The sequence below is a fragment of the Rhipicephalus microplus genome, chromosome 2 (genome assembly GCF_043290135.1).
Source record: "Rhipicephalus microplus isolate Deutch F79 chromosome 2, USDA_Rmic, whole genome shotgun sequence".
Taxonomy (NCBI): domain Eukaryota; kingdom Metazoa; phylum Arthropoda; class Arachnida; order Ixodida; family Ixodidae; genus Rhipicephalus; species Rhipicephalus microplus.
The window spans coordinates 209,245,143-209,271,240 of NC_134701.1; the positions used below are offsets into that span (position 1 = coordinate 209,245,143).

At 48.3% G+C, this 26,098-nt stretch overlaps 1 protein-coding gene across 1 annotated transcript in view; it reads right to left on the reverse strand.

The window, feature by feature from the left end:
* crm (cramped chromatin regulator) overlaps nt 1–26,098 on the reverse strand; it is a 68,833-nt gene that overhangs the window by 29,745 nt on the left and 12,990 nt on the right. Inside the window, exons 6-10 of the mRNA XM_075875151.1 lie at nt 19,210–19,258; nt 17,521–17,603; nt 13,482–13,675; nt 12,338–12,680; nt 9,627–10,174 (exon numbers count right to left, since the gene is read on the reverse strand). Of these exons, the coding sequence (XP_075731266.1) occupies nt 9,627–10,174; nt 12,338–12,680; nt 13,482–13,675; nt 17,521–17,603; nt 19,210–19,258 (1,217 nt within the window). The remainder of the gene's footprint in view (nt 1–9,626; nt 10,175–12,337; nt 12,681–13,481; nt 13,676–17,520; nt 17,604–19,209; nt 19,259–26,098) is intronic.

Below are 26,098 nucleotides of genomic sequence, written 5' to 3' on the forward strand. Positions count from 1 at the left end.
AGATTTCGGACACTGCAAGCAAAGTCACTAACTTTCTAGGCATCTCTTCACTGGCAGAACGGCAGTGAGGAAAAAAAAGGATAAGGGGCAGCATGAAAACTTGCAGTCAGCTTTCTGACACCGATTCGACACCTAAGGACCGCCGACAGTGAATCAAAGAAGGCCTTTGAACGCGACAAGCCACAAATGCCAGAAGCGATCACTTTTTGTCGCACAGAAGTTCTCTGCGTCCCTTAATTTACTAACACCACAATGTGCCACAAAGGTTTTCCAACCATTTGGTAATGGCAAGAGCTGGTCGGTGAATGATAACGATTTCCGCAGAAATGTGGCGGTGCCTTCACAGATAAGCATCAGAAAATATCGAAGATGAGGTGGTGGGTGGCGATGAACGTGCCGATTTGACTCATCGATAACAATCTTATGAGAGTATCTGCAGATATCTGTTTGGCTGCACGTGTTTAAGCCACATGAAATAACTATGGTTCAAGTACTTCATGCTGCCATTTGCAAGATTGCCACACTGTGGAAGGCCGCTTGTGCGCTGCTCACAAAATGAATGTCTTTATCATGTTTAATGAACTACGTGTTTCACACGAGCACAATCTGGAATGAAGAATGCCTGAACACACACATGTGTGCATATTTTAGAATGCAAACAACCTGGCATCCAACGGTGAGAGCCCAGCAAGCGACAAGCTACAGGCAAATAGGCAGGGATGATTAGTTAAATGTGGCGATACCACGCTTCAATGGAATGGTGTGAGTTCATTACGAACATGGTTTAATTCCCTCATGAACAAAGTGGGTGACACTTAATATACAGAAAGGCCTAACGTCACCACAAGGGTTGTTGGCACTTAAAAAATTACACAAAAAAAAAAAAACGATTCAGTCACTAAGTGCCAGTTTTTAAGGATGAGTCTACAATGTGGGGTCTCAAAATGGCGAGCGAGCGCCACGCCAAGCTCTTAAGAGTGAAAGGACGCAGCACACACAGTCGCAACAAACCAAACGATACACACACACATATTTATTTAACTAATTTTAGAACGACAATATTGTCAGCAGAATTAATATAACATCAATCGTGATCAGCATGCGAAGACATCCTTACACAATATTACCATACACTTCAAGACATGACAAACACAATAACACACCCAAGGCGGTACCGCCAAGTCTTGACTTACCATAAGAGCCCCCGCGGTGCCACGCACTGGGGACCCACGCTAGAGACAATTGTTCGTGGCAACCACCATGCACAGAAGAGCCCAGCTTATTTCTCACTCGCCGCTACCAAGGCTTGTCACCGCTACCACTATACCATGATGATGATGATAGTGGTGATTAACGCTCGCGAACACACCACCACCTACCACCCGGTAGTTGTAACCCGAAATGCGGCTTTTGGGCAAGACACATGCACCACGCAGCACAAACAACTTTACAGAGGGTGTCAGCACCTCCACAACAAACAACAAACTAAAGATATAATCACCACTTATTGCGGCATGTTTGAGTTCATCATGAGCAGGTCCAACTATATATGGTATAATCATCGACCAACTAGGCCACCAGTACAATTTAAAACCAATCAAAACTTCCCGAGAGCCAGTGCATATTTCTATACAGACGCCGACCGATAAATCAGACACTGATAATTCAGACATGCTCGGTAATTCGAACTATAGAGTTTCCTAAAATTAACAAGAGGGGACTCTGGTGCAGCAATCATTCAGCAACCGAGGGAATGATGGGTAGTACACGGACTTGCTTAGTCTTTGTACTTGCGGGCGGCAAATCCCACTTGTGGCTTCGTTTATTGCTTTGTCTTGGTTTTGTTTCAAAAGAAAAAATAAACCCTTTTGAACTCCGTGACCCGATTTGAAATGGTAAGCCAAAAGATTAATGTGATGAAGCGCAATGACTGAATATTTGACGAATGCTGTTCCATGACAAGGCAGCTTCAAGCCATGTGAAGCCAAAAGGAACGTAAAGTACGAAGACTGGTCAAATCCGTGTACTACCCATAATTCCCATCCTCGCTGAAGCGCTATGTGTTGCAGCTCCCATAGACACTAGCGCAAGAGTTACCTCTAGTGTATATACAGAAAACTATATGTTATGAGAAGGACACCGACTCGGAAGGGTAGTCACCGATGTATTTACAGCCGGTTAGACGAGCAGCGCCAGCCACACAGATTAGTTTTCGCCAGTCTATCCGCTTTGTCTTCTTCAACTCCATGCACTGGCACGTAGCACGACCCCCTGCGACAAAGGCACCGTCCCGGTGCTTTAAAGGTCGTTATCTGACGCATTCTTGTAGGGCTTGATCCACGAGACGTGTATAGTATCACTGGACCGCAAAGTAGATGATGATGGATAGATGGGGCTGATCTCGTAGCTGACAGTTGTTACTTGCTGCAATATACGGTAAGGTCCCGTGTAAGAGACAGAAAGAAGCTTTTCTGATAGGCCCAGCCGACGATAAGGGGACCAGAGTAAAACGAGGGTACCGGGAGCGAAATGTACATCTCTATGTTCCACATCGTACCGACGGCATTGGTTGGTTTGCAACGCCATCAGCCGAGCGCGAGCGAGCTGACGGGCATGATCGGCTCACGCAATCGCGTCGCGGACATACCGTATTTACACGATTGTAAGACGACTCGAATGTAAGACGACCCCCCCCCCCAAAATCGCATCTCAAAAAAAAAAAAAAAAGAACGCGCGCATTTTACACAAGGGAAATTTATTCACGTGGTTGCGGAGGATTATTCATCGTCGCTGGATTCGTCCTCGCTGGTGCTGCTGCCGTCATTGCTGCTGCAGTCCCACAGCACGTCGTCGTCAAGTGAGTCCACACTTCGCGAACGACCACACCACGGCATCGCGTGGGACAGCCGCCCATGCGGAGAGGAACCACCCGCACACAGTAGCCAGGGAGGCTCTCCTCACATGCCCGCTTGGCGTAAGTTCGCGGCTTCCTGACGAATAGTTATAGCGCGAGAACAAAACGACGACACAGAGACAAGAAGGACACGAAAGACACGCCCAAGAACTAGCCCAAGCTGCCACACTTTTAAGTTCCTGACGAAATCCACTCGTATTCGCGGCGCAGGATGAGAATAGCAGCCCGCTTAAACGCTGCCATAAACGAGCGCCGAGTGTTCTTCGAGCCTACGGCACTCATGTCAGACAGAAGTGACTCGAGAGAGCCGGTCGTGGACACAAGCAACAAGAGCACGCGGCGACGCGCCCGCTTAGAAAATTGTATCACAAAGAGGAGCTCTTCCGTCAACTACCAATACCCCCCTACGGCGGCTCTTCCATCGATTACCGGTGCTCCCTCAAGAGCCGTGTGCTCGTCATAAAGGCACTCGTAATGCGCGCAGTAGATGCTAAAAAAAGAAAAGCTTTTGTATAAGCATGCGGAAAACTATGCGCTTTGGGTTGAGCGGGAAACTATTCGAGATGACAATACATGGTTCGATTTCGATTCTAAGGTACATGGTTCGATTTCGATTCTAAAACGACCCCTCAACATTGGATTGTCAAATTTGAAAAAAAGGGTCGTCTTACAATCGTGTAAATATGGTACTAGCTGGTGGACGAGGAGTGAGCTGAGATGACTGTGTCCAGTGGTAAAGTCGGCTCTCTTCCGTACAATAAGTAGAACGACGAAAAGCCCGCTGTGTCGTGACAGGATGAATTATACGCGAAAGATACGTAGGGTAAGGCAAGGTCCCAGTCTCGGTGGTCAGCCGACACATACATAGAGAGCATATTTGTTAAAGTGTGGTTAAATCGTTCCGTGAGGCCGTTTGTTTGAGGGTGGTAAGCGGTTGTCAGTGTGTGTTGCGTGGAACAAGAACGCAGAATGTCGGCGATGACTTGGGATAGAAATGTGCGGCCACGGTCTGTGAGAAGCTGTCTCGGAGTACCGTGAATCAATATAACGTACCGTAACAAGACGTCAGTGACGTCAATTGCACAGCTGGTCGGTAGAGCTCGCGTAATAGCGTAGCGTGTAGCGTAGTCTGTAATAACGGTTATCCATTTGTTTCCCAATGTTGATGTAGGAAAGGGACCAAGCAGGTCTAACCCAACACGGTAAAATGGTTCCGCGGGTTTGTCAATTGGTTGAAGATGGCCAGCGGGTAGCAGTGACGGTGTTTTACGACGTTGGCATAGATCACACGTGGCGACGTATCGACGTACCGAGCGAGCAAGGCCTGGCCAGAAGAAACGGCGCCGGACGCACACGTACGTGCGGGATAAGCCAAGGTGTCCAGCCGTGGGAGCGTCGTAAAGTTGTCAATTGGTTGAAGATGGCCAGCGAGTAGCAGTGACGGTGTTTTACGACGTTGGCATAGGTCACACGTGGCGACGTATCGACGTACCGAGCGAGCAAGGCCTGGCCAGAAGAAACGGCGCCAGACACACACGTACGTGCGGGATAAGCCAAGGTGTCCAGCCGTGGGACCGTCGTAAAGTTCAGTGAGAACACAGCGGCGCAAATGCTTAGGCACAACAATGAGAAAGTCGGGCCCGTCTGGTCGGAAATCGCGACGGTATAGCACACCCTTTTGAATGACAAACTAGCGGACAGAAGCACCATTTGGGGAGGATTTCATACGGCCGATGATGTCAAGCAGCTCTGGACCACGCTTCTGTTCTTCCCCAATATTAAGGAAGTCGGACACTGACAAGATAGAGTTATCCGTGGGCTCGTCAGTGTCCTCAGGTTCGTCGACAGGGTACCGGGAGAGGCAATCGGCATCATGGTGTAAGCGGCCAGATTTGTAGACCACCGAATAGGAAAACTCTTACACGCGCAAAGCCCAGAGACCAAGGCGGCCTGATGGATCTTCCAGAGAGTTGAGCCAGTAGAGTGCGTGGTGGTCGGTAACTACTGAAAATGGGCGTCCGTATAAATAAGGTCGAAATTTCGCCACCGCCCATACAAGAGCCAAGCAGTCACGCTCTGTGATCATTCAGTTACGTTCAGGGGCGGATAGGAGGCAGCTGGCATATGCAATAACTCAATCATGGCCATGTTGTTTCTGAGCCAGCACTGCACCAATGCCATGTCCACTTGCATCTGTATGGATTTCCATAGGGGCAGCAGGGTTGAAGTGTGCCAGAATCGGAGGAGTAGTGAGAAGAGCGACGAAAGTCGAGAACGCAGAAGCCTCTTCGGAGCCCCATGAAAATGGGACTTCTTTCTTGAAGAGCTGCGTAAGCGGCCTCGCTATGGGCGCAAAATTTTTCACAAAGCGTCGGAAGTAGGAGTATAGTCCGATAAAGCTGCATACATCCTTCGCAGATCATGGTATAAAAAAAGTTTTTGACGCCGCTGATTTTCGCCGGTTTGGCTGTACACCGTTGGCGTTTACTAAATGGCCAAGCACTGTGATTTGATGGCGTCCAAAGTGACATTTGGACGAGTTGAGCTGCAGGCCAGCGTGACGGAAGATTTCCAGGATGGCTGAGAGGCGCTCCTCTATATGAGTTTAAAATGTTGGTGAAAAGACGATGACGTCGTCCAAGTAGCACAAACAGGCAGACTATTTGAATCCTCTGAGCAGGAAGTCCATAATTTGTTCAAAGGTGGCTGGATCGTTACAAAGGCCAAAGGGCATGACCTTGAACTGATATAGGCCATCGGGGGTGATGAATGCCGTCTTTTCACGGTCCATTTCATCTACCTCTATCTGCCAGTAGCCCGAACGAAGGTCTATGGAGGAAAAATAGTGGGACCCATAGACGCAATCAAGCGCATCATCTATTCGTGGCAGACGGTAGACGTCTTTTTTGGTAATTTTGTTTAGGTGTCGATAATCCACGCAGAAACGCCATGCACAGTCTTTCTTGCGGACTAGCACTACAGGAGAAGCCCAAGGACTGCAGGATAGCTCAATGATGTCCTTGGCGAGCATTTTTTCGACCTCACTTTGGATAATGTGACGCTCGGCTGCCGACACCAGATATGGACACCTATGAATAGGATGCTCATTACCAGTGTTTATGCGGTGGCTCATACCGGTAGCTTTCCCCAACGGACGGCCGCTGATGTCAATAACATCGATGTAGGACAGCAGAACCCAGTGGAGCTCATCAGTTTGCTGTGGCGTTAAGTTGGAAGCGATCATCGACGTAATAGCGCTGTCGGAGCAAGTGGCAGATTGATGTTGAGCGTGAGGGTCAGAAGGAGCGGCCATCGCGAAAACGTCTACCGCATTGTCTTCTAAGGTGCAGAGCAACGCCAAAGAGATCCCTTGTGGCAGAACTTGAGGTGTCAAGCTAAAGTTGACAACTGGGAGGCACGTAGAATTTCCTGCGACGGACAGAATGGTGTTCAGTAATGTAATGCCACGGTTTATGAGGACATCGGTGATAGGGGTCAGTACATAGTTACCGTCGGGAACTGGTGGTATTGAGATGAGCTCTATGTAGGTCAGTGTCTGTGGAGGGAGGCGCACGTGTCCCATTGTGCAGAGGCGACTCTGCTGTTGTGCAAGAGGTTCTGTTGCGGGTAAGTGTAGACAGAGCATACTGGTCGAACAGTCTATGAGGGCAGAATGCGCGGACAAGAAGTCGAGGCCTAAGATTACGTGAGGGCATTTATCAAGGACGGTGAAGAGAACAACTGTGTGTCGATCCGCAACGCTCACACAAGCGGAGCACATTCCAACGATAGATGCTCCACCATCTGCAATACGGACGAACTGAGTGGTCGCAGGCGTGAGAACCTTCTTGAGCTTGCGGCGAAAATCACTCGTCATCACGGAAAGTTGAGCGCCAGTGTCGACAAGAGCAGTGACATGTATGCCGTCTACTTGTACGTCTACAAGGTTTTGTTTTGTCGGTATCGTCAAAAGAGGATTTTCGGTCAGTCCGAGCGATGCAGCGCCATCTCCGGGGGCTGCAACACTTAGTTTTCCGTCGGGGAACCTCGTGGGAAGGCGGGGGAAGATGGTCGGCTGGGCTGTGGAGAACGAGACTGGCGACAACGAGACTGGCGACGCTGGGGGGATGGAGAGCGGGAGTAGCGGTGTTCCGAAGCAGGTTCCTGGGCAAAATGGTCGCGGCTGGTCTCATGGCGATAGGCAGGACGTGCATAGAAGGGACGAGAGGACGATTGTGCTGGAGGACCCCAGCGACTTTTGCAATGGCGAGAAATGTGCCCGATTCTGTGACACGAGAAGCAGATCGGCTTGTCATCGTGTGTTCGCCATGCGGACGGATTACGGAACGTTGAGGGAGAGCTGGTCGGGAAGGGGCGTGCAGGCGTGTGTTGGGGCTTGTAGTCGGTGCGGGGAAGCGGTGAGATAGAGTGAATTCCCAAGCTGGCGATTTCCTGCCGGACGACTGCTTGAATGAGAGGCAACGTAATTGGAGGAGAGGGGTCAGGGGACGTTGGTCCCACCTTAGCTGGAGCAGCTGCTTCAAGTTCCCGCCTGACGATTCGCGTCAAGTTGTCACAAGTGTCTGGTGGATGATATTTGTCGAGACATGAGGACGTCGCAGTGGTGTTCGTGAGGCGCTGGAACTGATGGGAGATGCGTCTGCTTTTAGCTTGTTGGAACCGGTGGCATTCTTGAATGATCGCATCAACAGATGACACATTGTTGAATACCAAAAAGTTGAACGCATCGTCGGCGATACCCTTTAGGATATGCGCAACTTTTTCAGGTTCGGACATGTTTTCGTCAGCTTGGCGGCATAGTGAGAGGACAGCCTGAATGTAACCGATGTAGGGCTCCATGGAAGATTGTGCGCGAGTCGACAACTCATTTTTCGCAGCTTCACGACAACCAGAGATGTTACCAAAAAGCTCACGGATCTTTTCCTTGAAGCTGTCCCAGCTTGTTATGTCATGCTCGTGGTTGACAAACCAAACACGAGGGGTTCCGTCGAGATAAAAGATGACGTTTGCGAGCATAACAGTGGCATCCCACCTTTAATTGGCGCTGACGCGTTCGTAGAGGCGTAACCACTGGTCGACGTCGGAACCCTCGCTGCCCGAGAACACGCCGGGGTCTTTGAGCATGGGAAGCGTCACGAAAGTTGTTGCGGGCACTGGGTTGGCAGGCCGGGCAGAAGGGCGGGCGATTGGAGAGGATGTAGCCGAGTCTTGAATGGTCATGTTGTAAGCCGCGAGGGAGCGTCCGCTTCGGAGTTCCGTGGCGAGGACGGGGATCGCACAACTCCACCAAATATGTTTCGAGAAAGAGACCGACTCGGAGGGGTAGTCACCGATGTATTTACAGCCGGTTAGGCAAGCAGCGCCAGCCACACAGATTAGCTCGCGCCAGTCTATCTGCTTTGTCTTCTTCAACTACATGCACTGGCACGTAGCAATATGATTGGGACAGCCGCGAGACACCACCGATTGAACTATAGGCATACATAATGTATAAAGACGACCAATATTTCGGACTGCCGCCAGATCTACCTTCGATAATCCGAACTATGTTCAAACATGGCGCACACTTCGAATCGGCAGCCACCATTATCTCCTCTGGTACCCATACCACACAAAGTATGGCCTCAGAGATTTAAAAAATGAAAGCCAACTGGTGATCTGTGAGGCTTAACTTCGATTGCCTCACAGCTTTATAATAGGAAATGCCAATATTGGAGGCACTGCTGAACTGTGGGAGATCGTATCGAAGTCACGAACATCCTATATTTTGGTTTCGGTATCCCCGCACTGTTATGGCACTGTACTGCTATCAGCACCATTCTGTCATATGTGTCTGCGGTAGAGCATTCTGCTGAATTCTGCGTACGTTCTGTTTGGTCTGTTTGATGTGAAGACCTGCTTTATTTTGCATTCTGCTGTCCTAAAAGATCTGCGTTAAATGGCACCAACGGTGCCTTCAGAACCAGCGCCGCCGCCGCTGAAACGTGACAGACACACACAACGCTAACCATGGCAAGGAAAGCTGCCATCATTCTGCAAGTGCTCAGTAGCTGCCCGCAAGTCGAAGTTGCCCGAGAGTTCTACGTTTCGGGAGTTGAAAAACCCGACACTGCAACTGAAGAGCCGGACCTGCCGCCCAGCACAATGAGCTCAAGTGCAGACGTAATTGATGACCTGCGTGCTGTGGTGTGCCGATTCCCAACTCAGTTACCTTTGAAGACTTCCCAAGCATCGACAGTGCCGTGTCGTCATACGTCGAAGTGAACGACGATGACATAACTGAGCAGGTTCTGCAACCGCCAAACAGTGATTCTGACTCTAGTGATGAGGACACATCGTGTGCTCTGGAGCCGTTGCATGTGTACTTATCTCAAGCTCTCGCAATTCTTTCGTCGTCCTACCTGTGGTCCTACAGCGAGCATAGCACACTGGCAGAAATACAGACAGACTTGGTTGTACGTTGCACGTAAGTGCAAGAGCATGCAGAAACGCGTTGACAGCTTTTTCCGGCCAATAAATCACTGAAGCGTCCCTAAATGTATTTTTTTCTGATGCATTCGTTTTATCAAACATTCTATAATTTGGACTTCTGTAGGTTCCTCGTAGAGTCCAAACTATCGGTCGTTGACTATAAGTAACACCACTACCAGCACATAAAAAGACAAGTAAGCTTGCAATCAAATGCACTCGCCATGAGGTAGAGTTCGCCAATGGTCATCAAACCAGCCTCTTGTGCCGTCCATCCCTTAGTACTGCGCTCGCGGGCGTTCTCTTCCTCTTCCTTTCTCTTGGCCTCCTCCTCCAGCTCCTGCTGACTTTTCTTCTCCTCCTGCTCTTCTTCCTCCCTCTTCTTCCTCTTGGCCTCCTCTGCAGCCTCATCCTCTTCCTCTTCGCCACCCTGACGAGCTTCCTCAGCGGCCTTGCCTAGAAGCTGGCCCAGCGTAAGGCCTCCTGCAACCGCACTGCCATCTGCCAGGATGCTCTCCACACTCTCGATGACAGCCGGCATCGGGGCCGGCGCAACTGGCAGCGGTGAAGATGCAGGATCGGGAGCGGCCGATTTCTGCGCAGCCGGCACGGTGCTCGTTGTCGTTGCTGGGGGGTCGGGTTCCAGCATGCTGCGTAGCAGGGTCAACGACTTTGCAGCCTCGTCTTCTGGATTCTCCTCCACCTGTCCCGTAGATGGTGGCGGGGAAGACGGAACGCTGCTTCCCTGTGAGGTCTCACCACCACTGCTACCTGCGAAAACAACAAAGTTATCTCACTGACGAAGCACTGAGACGTGTTTTCGAAGTTGTAGGAGCTCTACCACACATTTCCTACAAATAAGTGGTTGATACATCGCCGGTATAAAGGTTTTGCAACAACTCAAGGTGTTTTAATTTGATGTTGACATTGTCCCGATGCTAGACTGATCAACATTATTGGGATACTATGACACTCAGCGAAATTCGCTGACATGCAGCAAGTGGGCAAGCAAAATGGTGTTCTTTACACAAAAAAAATAAAGAAACTAAGACCTATGCACTCATTTTTTCGGGGCTGTACTCATATTACTACATAAGGGGAGATGCTACTCGAAGACACTTTTCTCTTAAATATTCACCCTAGAGCAATGAAACTTGAGCTGTTTATGGAACTTTTTACGCTGATTTCAAATACATAATTAGTTTTCTTGCAAGTTGCACACTTTTAGCTCTGCAACATGACAAAGTGAAAACATTAAATCTTTTGCCACCCCTCTTTTCATCCCTAAACTTCTGCAATTTTTTACTATTCATAGTTCATAATGTTTCGAAATGAAATGTAGAACGCAAATAACTAATTAGGGAGCACATACAAAATATTTAATATGCGTGAAAAATAATAGTTGTAAATAGTCCACATTTCACCTACCCTAGTAAAAATTTACATATAATTTTTTATTATACAGTAAAATATTGGAATCTAAACTAGAAAATTGCATTTGTCATACTTTGGAAAAAATTGGAGCAAAATTTCATGCAGATCCAAGCACTGGAAGTGCCAGAAATAGAAGGGGCACATTGAAAAAAATGGTAAAATTTGGGCTTTGAGAAAAATGAGTCTTAAAGTTAGAATCGAGTTTTTATTTATGAAACATATAAATAAATCTGATGAAATTTGCACACCAAAAAGAACAATCCTTCTTGTAGTGGCCGTTGTGACTAAAATACGCCAGTGCCATGAGTTTGTCCCTCTCGGCATTTTCGAGCCGACTCCTCACAGACATTTCGCTCACAGACAGGGCCATGAAACGCTTGCCTCCGCTACATCTGGCAGAGCCTTGTGCCAACTGCAAGCTAGGAAGAAGTTCGACAGGACTGCAAAATCCAAACTAAGTCTAGTGTCATGCCATTTTGCGGCCATGTTTGTGCCACATAGCGTCGTACATAATGACAATGTCGTCCCTGCTAAGTTCTCTCACTGCAAGCTCTTTCGACCTCGCAAGATTGGCGCTGACGCCATCCATTGCCGCATCACGAACTTTCCGGCTGATGGGTATGAATAACTTTTGACGTATTGGCTTTTGCAAGCCAACAAATTAACTGCCGCAAATCGGACCAGCTGCTCGTAGCCTATTCCTACAGAGCACGCCACACAATGGCTTTCACTTGCGAGCAATTCCTTTTTTCATTCATAACGGAGATAATTACACGACAAAAGCATTGTTCAGCTACGCTGCTCGACAAGACATGGACCCCACAAATAGGTTTCACAGCACATACAGGTGCGCAGCGGCCAATGGCGGTCCCCGATCCGTACCATGTGATAAGCCAGTCGTGGCGTTCGAAAAACGCGCAGAAGCGTGCTTCTATTTATTATTTCTTGCACTGCATCAGCGAGAGAAACTGTTGTTAATTGAGGAGTGAGGCTTGATTCTTAGGCTCATGCTATCAACAATGGCGAGCGGCAGTGCAATATGGGCGGCAGGGTGCTCGAAGACAGCACACTTGGACCTTTTAACAGGCACCTTGTGCTCTTTAGATGCAATTTTTAAGCATTTCCAGTTAAGTCTCGACCTGCATTTTTTTTTCATAACAGTAGAGGTACTAATCTTATCAAAACAGGCGAAAATAAAACTTGGTAATTTTGAAAAAAACTTGCGTTTTTCGACCCCCATCTCCCTTAAACAACTCATGAAACAGCCATGCCCAATGAAATGTCTCACACAACGTGGGGCTCTCACAGAAGTGTGGCAGCTTGGGCTAGTTGGTATGGCATGACGATAGTTATAGCGCGAGAGCAAAACGACGACACAGAGACAAGAAGGACACGTGTCCTTCTTGTCTCTGTGTCGTCATTTTGTCTCTGTGTCGTCGTTTTGTTCTCGCGCTATAACTATCGTCATGCTCTCACAGAGTTACCAAACAATGCACATACTGTTTTGCTGAGCAGGCTCAGAGGAAACGGTAGTGTCTGTTGTCGAATCTTGCGCTGCATTTGCGTTCGCTGTAGATGAGGCAGCCGCCTGAGATGCTGCCACCTTAACGGCTCGAGACTGTTTGGTTGGCTTGGCGGGGCGCGACTTCTGCCCGTCTGCCAAGGTTGCAGCTTTCTTGCGGTGGCACTGGAAAGATACGTCCAAGCTCGAGGCCATGGCCGAGAAGCTGACGGGCGATATGGGTGTGCTGGGCCAGACCCTCAGTTCCTGTGCCACCTCAGGCTCCATCGAGGCCAGCAACTTGCAGTCTGTGCCTGCCAGGCTGGCCACTGCCTGTTCCTTCTGGATAGGAAAATAAACAAACCAAACTTTGCATTCCTGGAGCAAAAAAAAAGAGTGCCATCGTATATCTTCGACATTGCATAAACTCAACCACATAGTCACAATATCAAATTTAAATACTTGACTTGGGAAACGTTTATAAAATATTTTAACTGAATACTAAAGTTGGTCTTGAATGGTTGGACTTCCACACTGGCATCATCACAGTTTCATGGCACAGAGCTATCAAGATGCTATCCAAAACAGGAAGTCTTTTTTGACACAATCTTAATGAAGCAAATGTAAGTTCAACAGACATTGTGAAAAGCACTGCTGGCTGCAGTTACAGTTGAACCCCTTTATAGGAGACATGCACCGGGACCAATTCTCATCTTTTATATGAGGTGTCTCTTAGAAACACGGCGCCACATACGCATTTTCTTATCAAGACCTATTTCAATGTAGACACACTGGTGTCTCTTATACACATCTGTCTCTTCCATTAATGTCTATTGTAAAAGGGTTTGACTGTATATATGTAAAAAAAAATGCTTTCTAAATTTCAAAAAACATTCAGAAGGGGAAAAAAGTTAGCACACAACAGCTCTCAGCACCACAAAATACAGACTTGGAAAATCCACCCGATGATTTTGATAGGTTGCTTCAACACACAGTGCATTCCCAGTTTTCACTGAGCTCTCGATATACGAGTGCAAAAAACTTCCATGGCACGGTACATGTGATGCTCAAACAGGGCATGTAGGTGATTTGTCCTGAACATTTCTCCCGCAAAGACATCACAAAGTGAGGCCCCGTCATCACCTGTCGCAAACGAAGTGGTTTCCACCGAGATTGCAAGTGTTCTAGCACGTTGGAGAGTCGGCGCTGTAGGCTCGTCTTGGTGCGCACCCGAGGATTTTGAGCCAGAGACTGCACCTGCACCCAGGCGGCATTGGTGCGAGGCCGGAACTCGACCCACACGTCCGCTGGAAGCTTGGGTGGCTCATCCTTCGTGTCTGCAAGACAAACAATGCTTACGTTCATTGCCTATGTCACAAGCAGACACCATGCCAATCTAAACCTATCACAGAATCTAACAGACAGATTCAACTCTGAATTTACGGTGTAATTCTTGCCCCGGAATGTACAGTCTACTATTGAACCCTGTTACACTGAAAGTACAGTTAAACCTGATTATAATGAACCTCTATATAACGAACTCCTCGATATAACAAAGTTTATCTATTCCTCGCTGTAACTCCATAGAAGCACATATATTTCCAACCTCTATGTAACAAAGTAACAGCGGAAGACATCCTTGATATTACGAATTTTCACCATAGACAAACTAGAAAATTTGCCCCAGATTTTGTCATTTTGGCATGAGCATGCATCTTCTGCGTTTGCCCCGCCGCCGACAAAGCACGAAGCAGCGGCTAGCATTGCCGCCGTTTAGCCGCTGCGGGCGCATGCACGAATGTGCTCTCCCTCTCCCTTCATACCATAAACAAAGTATTAAAAAAACTACTTTTGCACCGTTCACTCTTCGTTTTCGACGCTATGCAAGTGTATGGTTTCACAACGCGCGCATGATGTGGCCTCCGATGCCGTTCAGCTTTGAGTGTTTTTTTTTTTAATGCGGACAAACGCCTCGTGACTGATCAAGGGCATTTCAGATTAGGCACTGATGAAAACTCTTCGAGACCACGGTAACAACGACAGGTCTCAGGAGGTCGACTCGTCACGTGTGCTTCCGTCTTGAGCCGCACCATGAGTTTATTTATTATTTATTTAAGACATACTGCAGTCCGAAGACCAAGCAGGTGGGCAGGGATTAATTACATAGAAAGCATCAATCCGCATGGTAAATTGGTACACAATTCTGAAAACAGTCAAACAAGTGTGAAAAAAAATATATATATAGCAGTACACAAAGAAACATAGCGGCACAGTGAATGTTTAAAATATTGCAGAAAGTACACGCTTTTCAAAATCCGACACATCACGCGCCGAAAGCACATCAACAGGCAATCTATTCCACTGCTCGACTGTGCGGGGAAAGAAGGAGTGCTTAAAAAGATTAGTGCGTGCAAAAATTGGAGTTAGATTGTGCTCATGGGTGCTTCGAGTTGAACGAGATAAGCGGGGCTGAATATAAAGTCCTGGATTAATATTGAATAGTTGGGAATTAAGCAAAAACAGAAATCTTAGACACGCAACCTGCCTCCTGTGTTCCAGGGTCATTATATTGTTGTTATCCATGAGAAGCGATGGAGAAGCTCGGCTATGATAGCTGTTAAAGATGAACCGGACTGTTCGCAGGAACTTAGCCATCACGATTAAGCAATTAACTGTGGCAAAAGCACGATGCCGCGTTGAATGCAATGCAATAAATGCGATAGCAACAAATTGTAATGTTATGCGAAGTAGGGCTGGCAGCCAACTCTTTGGATCCGATATCGCGGAACTCCTGCAAAATGCTAGTATAAGGTACGGCCGCTCCAGAAAGAAGTGCTCTTTTCACAGACTCTTCGCACTTAAAGCGCACTGATGCTTGCCGAGATGGCACGCCTGCCAGCAGCCTGGCCCTTGAAATGAAAATTCCCCGCTGCTACCAAAGCGACCCCCCCCCCCCCCCCCGCATTTTTTCATGAATGTTAAAACCAAGGTTCCCTTTCTGTTTCAGCATTCGACGGCAGTTCTAGCATGCAGGGGGATATTATTGTATGCACCCTCCAGGCGATAGAGATGGGCCGACTCAATTGATCTCTGCTTCAGCAGCACTCGGGCATTTTTATGTGCTCGTAAAAGTTACGATGTGCGGGGGGGGCATGTTATCAACTTAGACTTGTTACAAAACATTGCGGCGACAGCAATAAATTCGCCAAGAGTGTCCATATAATTGCCATCGCAATATCAATGCAGTTTATTACTACAAAATAAGTGTTTCGGGCTAACTCTGCCTTCAGTTTTCCTTTTGTTTAATTTTTACATTAATTTTCTTAATTTTCGTATCGAACCTGCATACAACAAAATCTTCTCTATAACGTATTTTCCCAAAATTTGCCAATTTTGTTATATCCTTCATTTGAGTGGAATGACATTTGGATTTAACGACATCATTCTGTTGCTGCACAGTGATAGTTGAGTAATGTCATAAGAATTGAATGACTTTGCAATTGAATGTGTTCAAAAACCTCGTCTCACTTCTCGCTCGGATCAAATGTGTCTTTGTACCCCTGGACAAGGTAAAATGATGTAGGAATCAGCATTCTTCATTTGAGAAGTATTCATGTATGTCAAAGGAACACTAAAGTCAGACAACAATTTCCGTCAGAGTGAAAGCTCAATGTATAACAGCATCTAAAACGACAATATTATCAACAAGGGTGCCCCACTTACAGAGAAATTAAGGTAAATGCACAAGAACACATGCACCACAGTAGGACATTTTCAAAATTATATCGATGACGTCATAATCAGTAGTAATCGATCTAGCTGCACTAAATAAAGAACTTTCTGTGCATCAAGAGATGCAATAAAATGCTGCCTGTTCGTTTCTGTTTGATTCGTGAAAAAAAGAACCGCCGAACGTTACTATGGAGAATGGCGCAAGTGATTCAAAAATTCAATTTTCCCGTAGTTACACTGGACAGATGGTGCCGTCTAGCGGGGAGCAGTTGAATCGAAAACATCTGCAATCTCGAAGCTAATGGTGGGAAATTGATCAATAGCCATTGTTGCTGCTGTGGCTCCCGCTGCTTTCAGTCTGCTGCTACTAGCACAGTAAAGCCCGGCAACGTTCTGCACAGCAACAGTGACGTGAGTCGGTCCAGTCGGTCCGCTTCTTGAGGCAGATAATTTGAAGTGCGCTAACACGATGCGGACCACTATAACGTGATTTTATTTCAAAATAGGCCCTTCCTTGGCACAAAAGTGACACTACGAGGTTTCTGGACGGCTATTTCAACAATCAACGCCGACTTAATAGTTGCCTTTAGTATCCCTATAACCTTACTTGTCGTAAGGCACCTGTCATAATTTAAACGATGGTAGCACTTGGTACATTACCTTCTTTGTGTCCATAGAGTTTCTCACAATCATAACTAGAGGAAAATCTGGCGCTAGTGAGCTGCTGGATGCAAGAGAATGATGGGATACGTGAGCTTGAAACTTCACTTGGATTTATATACCTCGAAGACGCATCTGGCTTTACGTTAAAATGATTGATTTCTAACGAAAAGAGCATGTAATATGCTATATTTTTGTCATTGCACTGAAACCTGTTGTATTTAACCCTAGAACCTTCTACGATGATGTACAGTTTTATGTAGCATAAGAAAGAACCAATGACCGCTAAACTTGGCAGGCAGATGACAAAGCAAGCATTTTTCCCGCCCCGTTTACGTCGTCTGTTTCTTTCCTTCGCTGTTTGTTTGTGCCGCCAATAATACGCACCAATGAGATTCGCTTACGAATGTTTTTGTTTTAGAAAAGCTTCATTTACGCAGTCGTATTCGCCTTTGAGCCGAAGCCTCGCTCAACACCAGCCAACACAAGTCTCGCAGACACATATACCGTCATTCCCAGCGCTCCGGCATCGCACCTTAAGAAATTCGCATAGACAGTGGCACCACACTTCCCTCTAGGCATTTATGAGAAACTCTATGTTTGTGTCCCTATTGGGTAGTACGAGTTTACAAGGTTCTATTTTAATGTCGGAAAACAAAAAACACAATTAGGAAGGAAATCGGTTAAGCTTAACAGCCAAGTAAACACAAAGTGAAAATATTATGGCAGTATACCTCTGCAACACACCACTGTATAAAATCGACAGTGAAAATAAAACTAGATGCCTCACCAACATTGTTGATTTTCTTTAAGGCTCGGCACACTGGAGTCTTGATGCGAATACGTTTGCCACGTATTTTCACCAAGGTTGAACTGTCAGGAAAAAAAAAACTAAGTTGGTTGGTGCTCTGGCATGCAAATCAGTACTCTTTAAAGCAAAGCAGTAATGCACCAAAGAAGGTCAAGCTGGCAAAAACGTGAAAGCAAGACAGGTTTTATGATAGATGCCCTGGCACATTGTCCAGGCAGAAAAAATCTCAATTTTCAACGTGTAGCGATATGACAAGCAAAAAACTGCTGCTTTATGACCTTAGATATCTTATGCAAAATTGCTGTCGTCTGTCGGCCGTCGTGTCCATATCCACAATGTTAGAGGCTCAGCGCGGCGCAGTGCGCACAGTCCCCATGCGTTTACGTATATATACGACATATGGACGTGAGTCATGTATTAGCTGATGATCGCAATGCCGACCTATTGCTGCGTCCCTTAAAGCTCATTGCCTGAACGTGGCTTCTGCTTAAAGCGTACGAATCGCCTTCACTTGTTAAATGGCTGATAGCGAAAACGTTGCAAAAACTGTCTGGCTTCAGCGTGCAGCAATTTGAGGGAACATGAGTACAAATGATATTGCACACCTTACTTGCTTGTAAAGACAAACCCAAACATGTGTTTCGGGAGCAGTAGCCAAAGCATATGCTGGAAACGTCATCAGCTTGAAAAAGTAACGTGGAGCAAAGTTTTCGGCTCACCCTTTTTCCTTCGGAATTTCGAGTTCCTCTCTCTGTGCAGCAGGCGACACAGCGATATGTCAGGATTGCAATTATCAGTCAATACACGCCTCACGTTGATACGCCTTATGTATACGTATGCGTAAGCACATGCGAACTGTGCGTACTGTGCCGCGCTGAGCCTCTAACATGGCGGTATGCAAACGACGGCCGACAGATGGCAACCATTCTGCATAAGGTCTATACAAAAGCATTCACATTTGCTGTACCTACGCTAAGAAAAAAGGGTTATTTAGGTAGAATTTTAAGAGCTAGTAAACAACAAATTGGTGTTCACGGTTAAGTTAACTAGACTTCAACAGCAATATATGGATGATGAGGGTCTCAATACTTCAGTTTAATGCACACAATATGCAAGGCAAGCTGCTCAAAAAGAAGAGGGAAAGCATTTAATGCAGCTAGCAGCATATGCTATTGACTGCTGGTACCGCAAAAGTAACCACTTATTGCTTTGGTCTTTCAATGTGTCACCAATGAATCTACATTATGCTGCTATCGCAGGTAAACACTTTTGGCTATGTGCATTGTGCATAAAAATACATAGTGTTCTACAGCCATGAATTCACGAAAACTTTCAATACTTCATCGCATTGAGGGCTAACTAAATAAATTAGTGCACATTCCTACGGCAGAAAAAGAATGCTCAGTCGTAAAATTTCGACCAATAAAAATCCCGTAGTACTAAATGTGAATGCTCTTCTTTCCATTTCCCTACATAGTTAATTAACACAACAGTTATTGGGATGCATTTTGCATACTCAGAAGCTTTCATACTTCTTACATGTTCATGTGCCTAATAAAGTCGCATTCCTTTATTGAACAAGAACAAAGCACAAAAGCTAGAAACAGAAGCCCTGCCTTCCTTCCCTTTCATGGAAACTCTTATAAGAATGGTTTGCTTTTTACTTACCCAGTCAGAACTAGCTCGGTGAGAAGCTGTCCACTTTTCTGATTAATACCTATACAGGGGTAGGAAACAGAGAAAGAAGACAGGGAAACATTAACTAATACTGCAATCTGACTTGAAGACTACCAGCACACTGAAACAAACAAAAAATACCTGCCACCAAAAAAATGACATTTAAATCCACACACACATTTAAGAATGTGCACTGCACACCACCAAAATATGGGCAGCTGCTTAGATTGGTGCTTTCAAACTTGGAACAGAACTGGACTGCATTAATAATGAACAGTCACAAATTAATTATATTACTGATTTATCAGTAATCAATAATACATATTTTGGTAGATTAGTTTGAACAACCGGTCGCTTTCATATCGCTGTAACCACTGCGATTCAAATACATGTTTTGGAAGCAAATTACACACGACCAGATACCTCACTGTCCTGAAAAAATGAAACAGGCAAAGCTGCATTGAACTGCTGAATTCGGCAAAGACTACGGAAGCACAGCCACAATTGTTTTACGCAGCAGCCTCACAGATGCCCTTGCACAGGCAGGACACCAAATATTCAGTATTTGTTTCGTCCTCCGAATGACAGGTTGCAGAGCTTCTATTGTTGACATCCCTACACATTAGACATATTGTTACCACATGTGTAATTTAGGTATGTACACCTGTGTAGCGGGGAACATGGTGGTGGCAGAAGAAGAGAACATTCGATTGGTGGCTAGAGCTCGCTGCTGCGCGTTCACTGCTGTATACCGTCGAGTCGACCGTTACGTCGGCTCTGAATATACCCCTCTCGTAGACGTAACAGAGTGGTGGAGGTGCGGGGTACGGCACGTCGGCGTACCACGGAGCCACAGCTGTTCGGAGTTTGCCGGAGCCGTCGTCTTGCCAATCTGCCGCCGACAACAGTCGTCATGGCCCATAGCGAAGGTCAGGAATCAACCGCCTCGACTTTGCACAGGTCTACACTGGCTACACCTAGGCATCACTACATGGAACCCCGCCCATTTGCGGGAATGGCAGGAGAAGATGTGGACGCGTGGCTAACGCACTACAAAAGGGTGAGCCGGTTCAACCACTGGAACTCTATCGATCAGCTGGAAAACGTCGCGCTGTTTCTCACGGACACTGCCCTGATGTGGTATAAAAACCACGAAGAGTCCTTGACAACATGGGCTCTTTTTGCTCAAGAACTGAAGAAGTGTTTTGGTGACTCCGACTCAAAAAAGAAAAGCGCGGAGCGAACTCTTGCTGAAAGAGCCCAGACTCCTGGAGAAACCTGCACTGCTTATATAGAGGACGTTCTTAAGCTTTGCAAGATTATAAACCCGCAGATGTCTGAAGAAGACAGGGTCGGACACCTCTTGTAAGGCATAGCGGAAGACGTCTACAATTTTCTGACAGGCAGGAATGACCTCACCTCTGCCTGTGACGTCCAACATCACTGCCGCAAGTTTGAAAAATTGAAGACTCGTCGCATCGCCCCGAAATTCGGTAGGCTGGCAAACGTGACAACGGTCGCCAGCATCGACGTGAGCCCGCCCAACGACTTTGCCGCTACTATTCGGGCAATTGTGCGTGAAGAGCTGCAGCGACAAGGTGGTAGGGTTGACGAAACCTTTCCTCATCCACTTACCAATCTACCCAACTACACGGCTGTGCCATCAGCTCCTTTGCCACTATCGGTATGTGTGGCAGATATCAGCGAAACTGGAAATTCGCGGCCACGTCGTGACTCATTCGCGACCGACCAGCGATATGGCCAACGCCTTCGTCACGGCCCCGCCACACAGAGGTGGGCAGCCCCTGCTCAGCAAGCTCATCACCGACCCTTCACAGCTGAGCGGTCTCAGCATTGGTTCGGCGAGCGTCCTCTACCAGTCTGCTACAACTGTGGCTTCGAAGGACACATTGCCAGGTATTGCAACTACCGGCAGCTGCCAAGGTACGACCGATCACCGAGATTTAACCGTTCTGGCGTTACCCGAGCACCGATATTCCCGGGAAGCGCGTCTAACGAGATCCCAGGACCGCTATGAAACCAATCTCCGGCCTCTGACCGCAGTATGACACCACCACCTGCTCCTCGCGCCAACCGATCACCGCCTCCTCGGCGCCGCCACTCCTCGCCTCCTACGGAAAACTAGCCCGCGCGGCCGTTGGAGGTGAGATCGCCGGACAGTCTTTGATTTCAACAGATATACCTCCGTTAGCTTTCATGTTTAGCAACAAGGTTCGAGTGCTTATCGATGGTGTACCAACAATGACGTGGTGGACACAGGTGCATCCGTGTCAGTAATGAGTTTAGTTTTCACCCGCCTTCTTGGACGAAAGGTTATGTTTTGTTGGGACCGTCCTGATATTTTTCGTGGAGTGAGCGGAGAGGTGTTACAACCTATTGGTGTCTGCACTGTGACTGTTAGTTTGGCGTGCCAGAACTTTGTCGCAAAGTTTGCTGTTCTAACTCATACTACGCATGACGTCATTCTGGGACTCGATTTCTTGAAGCTATGTAGTGCTACTGTCGACTGCCGCACAGGACAAATTACAGTAGATTACGATATCCCAGTTGCGTTTATGGAAAACTCGCCCTCTCAAGAAAGTGCTCTTTGCGTGTCTGTGGACACAACTGTGCCGCCATTGTCTACAAAATGTGTCCCTGTTGTCTGTTCACCTGCAAGCGAGAAAACATTTGACCCAACTGTGGAGCCCGTGCATCTCAGTTGCATAAAGAAGACAGTCTTATACCCTACTGCACGCTATCGGTTGTGCAAGGGCATGCTGGTTTATGGGTGATTAACTGCTCTAATGAACCTACAGTCCTGCGGGAGGGTCTGAAACTTGGAGAGATTCGTGAACACCAAGTATTCTCGCTTGCCACCCTTGCAGAAAGCAATGATTCCCCGGATAAGACCCGTAGCGATAATCTGCACGCCAGGGACACCACCAATTATGACTATGATTGATAAGTCACTCAGCACCAAGGAACATAATGAACTGGCGAGTATTCTGCGCAAACATGCCGGTATTTTTTATTTCGCTCAGCATGATTCACCGCCGTTCCCTGCTTCTCGTATAAAGCACCGAATCGACACGACATCTCACAGACCTCTCCGACAGAAACCATATCGTGTATCGCCTTCAGAACGCGCAGTGATCAATGAACAGGTTTGCGAGATGCTCAAGCAAAATGTAATTCAAGAATCATGTAGTCCGTGTGCCGCTCCAGTAATTCTAGTGAAGAAGAAGGATGGGACATGGCGATTTTGTGTTGACTATCGCCGTCTCAACGCCATCTTAGTACTAAAAAAGACGTATATCCACTCCCGCGGATTGATGATGCTATCGATTGTCTATCATCGGCCTCTTACTTTTCGTTTGTGGATCTGAGGTCAGGCTACTGGCAGATTCCAATGCACGAGGAAGACAAGGAGAAAACGGCATTTGTTACAACAGATGGACTATTTGAATTTAATGTGATGCCGTTCGGACTCTGCAACGCGCCCGCAACTTTTGAGCGATTTATGGACAACATTCTGCGTGGATTGAAGTGGGAAGTGTGTATGTGTTACTTGGACGACGTTCTAATTTTTGGGCGCACCTTTTGTAAGCACAACACACACCTTGGCCTCGTACTGGACTGCCTAAGCAAAGCACGCCTGGTGCTCAATTCAAAGAAATATCGTTTTGGAGAGCGCCAAACACTCGTCCTTGGACACTTAGTAAACAAAGAAGGCATACGACCGGATCCCGCCAAGACGGCCGCAGAGAAGGCATTTAAGCAACCAAACTCGGTGAAAGAACTGCGCTTGGGGCTTTGTTCCTACTTTCGCCGATTCATTCCTGGCTTTGCCAATATCGCATACCCGCTCACGTGTCTGCTTCAGAAAGGTGCGCAGTTTGACTGGACCCCGGAATGCGAGTCTGCTTTTTCGAAGTTGAAGTTTCTTTTGACGTCTCATCCGATTCTTCGACACTTCAATCCTCTGGCACCCACTGAGATTCACACAGACGCCAGCGGTATTGGTGTAGGTGCTGTCCTGGTTCAACGCTTGGATAATCAAGAACACGTCGTAGCGTATGCAAGTCGCTCGCTCAGCAAGTCCGAGCGTAACTACACCGCCACAGAGCAAGAATGCCTTGCAGTAGTCTTCGCAGTGCAGCGCTTCCGGTCCTACCTGTACGGACGCCCCTTTACCATCGTGACAGACCATCATTCTCTCTGCTGGTTGGTCAATCTGCGTGAACCATCTGGCCGGCTGGCGCGCTGGGCACTTCGTCTACAAGAATATGACTTCACAGTTTCCTATAAAAGCGGCCGACGTCACGCTGACGCAGATTGTCTTTCGCGACTACCACTTCCAACGACGGATTGTGACGCGGACACCTTCGATACCTACATTGCATCACTCGACCAACCGTTTTCCGATAACAAGACCTTTAAGGATGAGCAACAAAGGGACAGAATCATACAACAGCTTCTTGCTACCAGACCAAAATCATCGCCTACGCGCTTCTGCATCCGAGACGGGCTAGTTTACAAAAAGAACTACACCAACACCGGCTCACGATATCTTCTGGTGGTTCCGAAGAGTCTTCGCGTTTATGTCTTGCAGGCTATGCATGATGACCCAACATCCGGTCATCTGCGCACAGCGAAAACTCTTTGCCGTCTTCAAGAAAGATTCTACTGGCCCAAAATGCGCCAGACGACAGAACAATCTAGCTGTAACGAGTGCCAACGTCATAAGCGCCCAACAAGTGCTCTTTTAGGGCAATTACATCCGGTGCCGCCCCCTAGAACTCCATTCGAGCAAGTCGGGATTGACCTCTTTGGACCCTTTCCCCGGCCTTCTGATGGAAATCGTTGGACAGTCGTTTGCACCGACCATTTAACACGGTACTGCGAGACAGCTGCCATACCATCGGCAACTGCAGCCGATGTGTCTTCCTTCATGCTAAGTTTTGTAATTCTTCGACATGGACCTCCCACAACTGTAATCAGTGACCGTGGCCGACAATTCACAGCAGACGTGATGGAAGAGATGCTTCGTGTCTGTGCTTCAAGGTTTCAGCACTCTACGCCATATCATCCCCAAACGAACGGTCTAACTTGTGGGAATTGAGGCTGGCCCGCTGCCTTTGCGCGGGCTTTACCGCCTTTCCTGCCATTCTCATGTCCCGACATGTCTGCCCTCCTTTGCTGTCTGCCGCGCCGGGAAGGGCGGAGTGACGTTTACCTCCCTCACCCGGTAGCGGATGTTGACTGTGGCGCCGCGCGGGGAGCCTCCCGAGAGGTTTTCGCGCGCTGCGTCGGGAGCAGTGAGTACAGTCCGGGACTTCAAACGGTGAGCCACGCATTCTTTTCCGTCCGTCGAGTCCCGTCGCTCGGGGCTCGTCGGACTTCGCTGACGGCGCCTCGCGCCCGATGCGAACGCTCACCTTTTGTTGCCCCGCTGCGTACTCACGGCCGAAGGGCAGTACGGTGTCCTAGTGCGTGGCCTAGCTACGCCGACCCGTCTCCCTTCGAAGCCAACGCGAGCGCCTTTGCCCTCGCTCGAGCAACCGGGCCCCTTTGTCCCGGTGTGTCCGTGGATTACCTTTACCGCGGAGACGTGCTCGTGGCACCCCTGTGTAGTACTTTGTGCCCGTGGCGTGGATAAGCCTACTTGCTTTCCCGCCGCGCCTTTTTGCAACGGGCTGTACTGCGTTTGGTGTTGCCACAATAAAGTGTTGCGACTTGAGCAGTATCGTGTTTCCCGCCACGGCGACGGTTAACGCGTGCCCTGCGGCTCGCTAAGACCGGACCCACGCTGGTGGCCGTACTCCTTCGGGATACGTGTACACCACACTGGCGCCCAACGCGGTATCAAAAGCTCTAGCTTTTGATTGCTCTTAGCGAGTCAGTTCGCCTGCGCGATTCGGGCTCGTCGCAACATGGCTGCTTCGCGGGACTTTTGTCCGCTGTCCCTTTTTAGCGGATGCCGCGTTGCACAAGGAGGCCATTGCCTCTATTGACGGGAACCCTTCTGCACCCGTCTGTGTCGGCACCCCCTATTGCGGTGACGACACGAGGCGCCTAGCCGCTCCCTTTGGAGATGGCGCGTCGCTTCGGAATGGGCCTCTTGCCCTACCCGAACGTTACGCACAAGCGCCTCCGACGCCCGTCCGTGTCGGCACCCCCTATTGCGGTGACGACACGAGGCGCCTAGCCGCTCCCTTTGGAGATGGTGCGTCGCTTCGGAATGGGCCTCTTGCCCTACCCGAACGTTGTCTGCTTCGTGGCATGCCGCGTTGCACCAAGAGGCCACCGCCTCTATCGACGGGCGCCCTTCGGCGCTCGCCTGTGTCGTCACCCCTTTTTGTGGTGAATACACTCCTACGTGGTAGCTGACGCGCTATCTCGTGCCCCTTGTTGTCTGCCGAGAACCTGGATTTCGGTGCGACGGCTGCTCGCGGTGCCTTAGCACATGCAAGCGTCGGGGGCGAAACAGCAGCTTCGCCGCCATTCGGCGAGAAGGGTGAGTCCCCATGCGGACAAACCTTGGCTGTTAACCAGGTAAGCGGCGCACCGCGAAGCGGCCGAGCGGGGGAGCTTTCCGAAGGCCACGAGGCCGAGAGCGAACCCGTAACGCCGACTCACGCGGCGGTTGCTGCGGTCCTGAGTGGGCGCGATACCAGACTCCCCCATTTGGGAGAATGGGAATTGCTTTCGGCAGCGAAGAGCTACTGAAGGCTCAGCAGAGTGATCCGTTTCGAGTCTCGGAGGAACGGAGCGCCGTATACGCTGCTTGCTTTGCGGCGGGCGCCGTTAAACCGTCTTGACGAGGCGCGGAGCGCCGTTACGCTGCTTGCTTTGCGGCGGGCGCGATTAGGGGGCT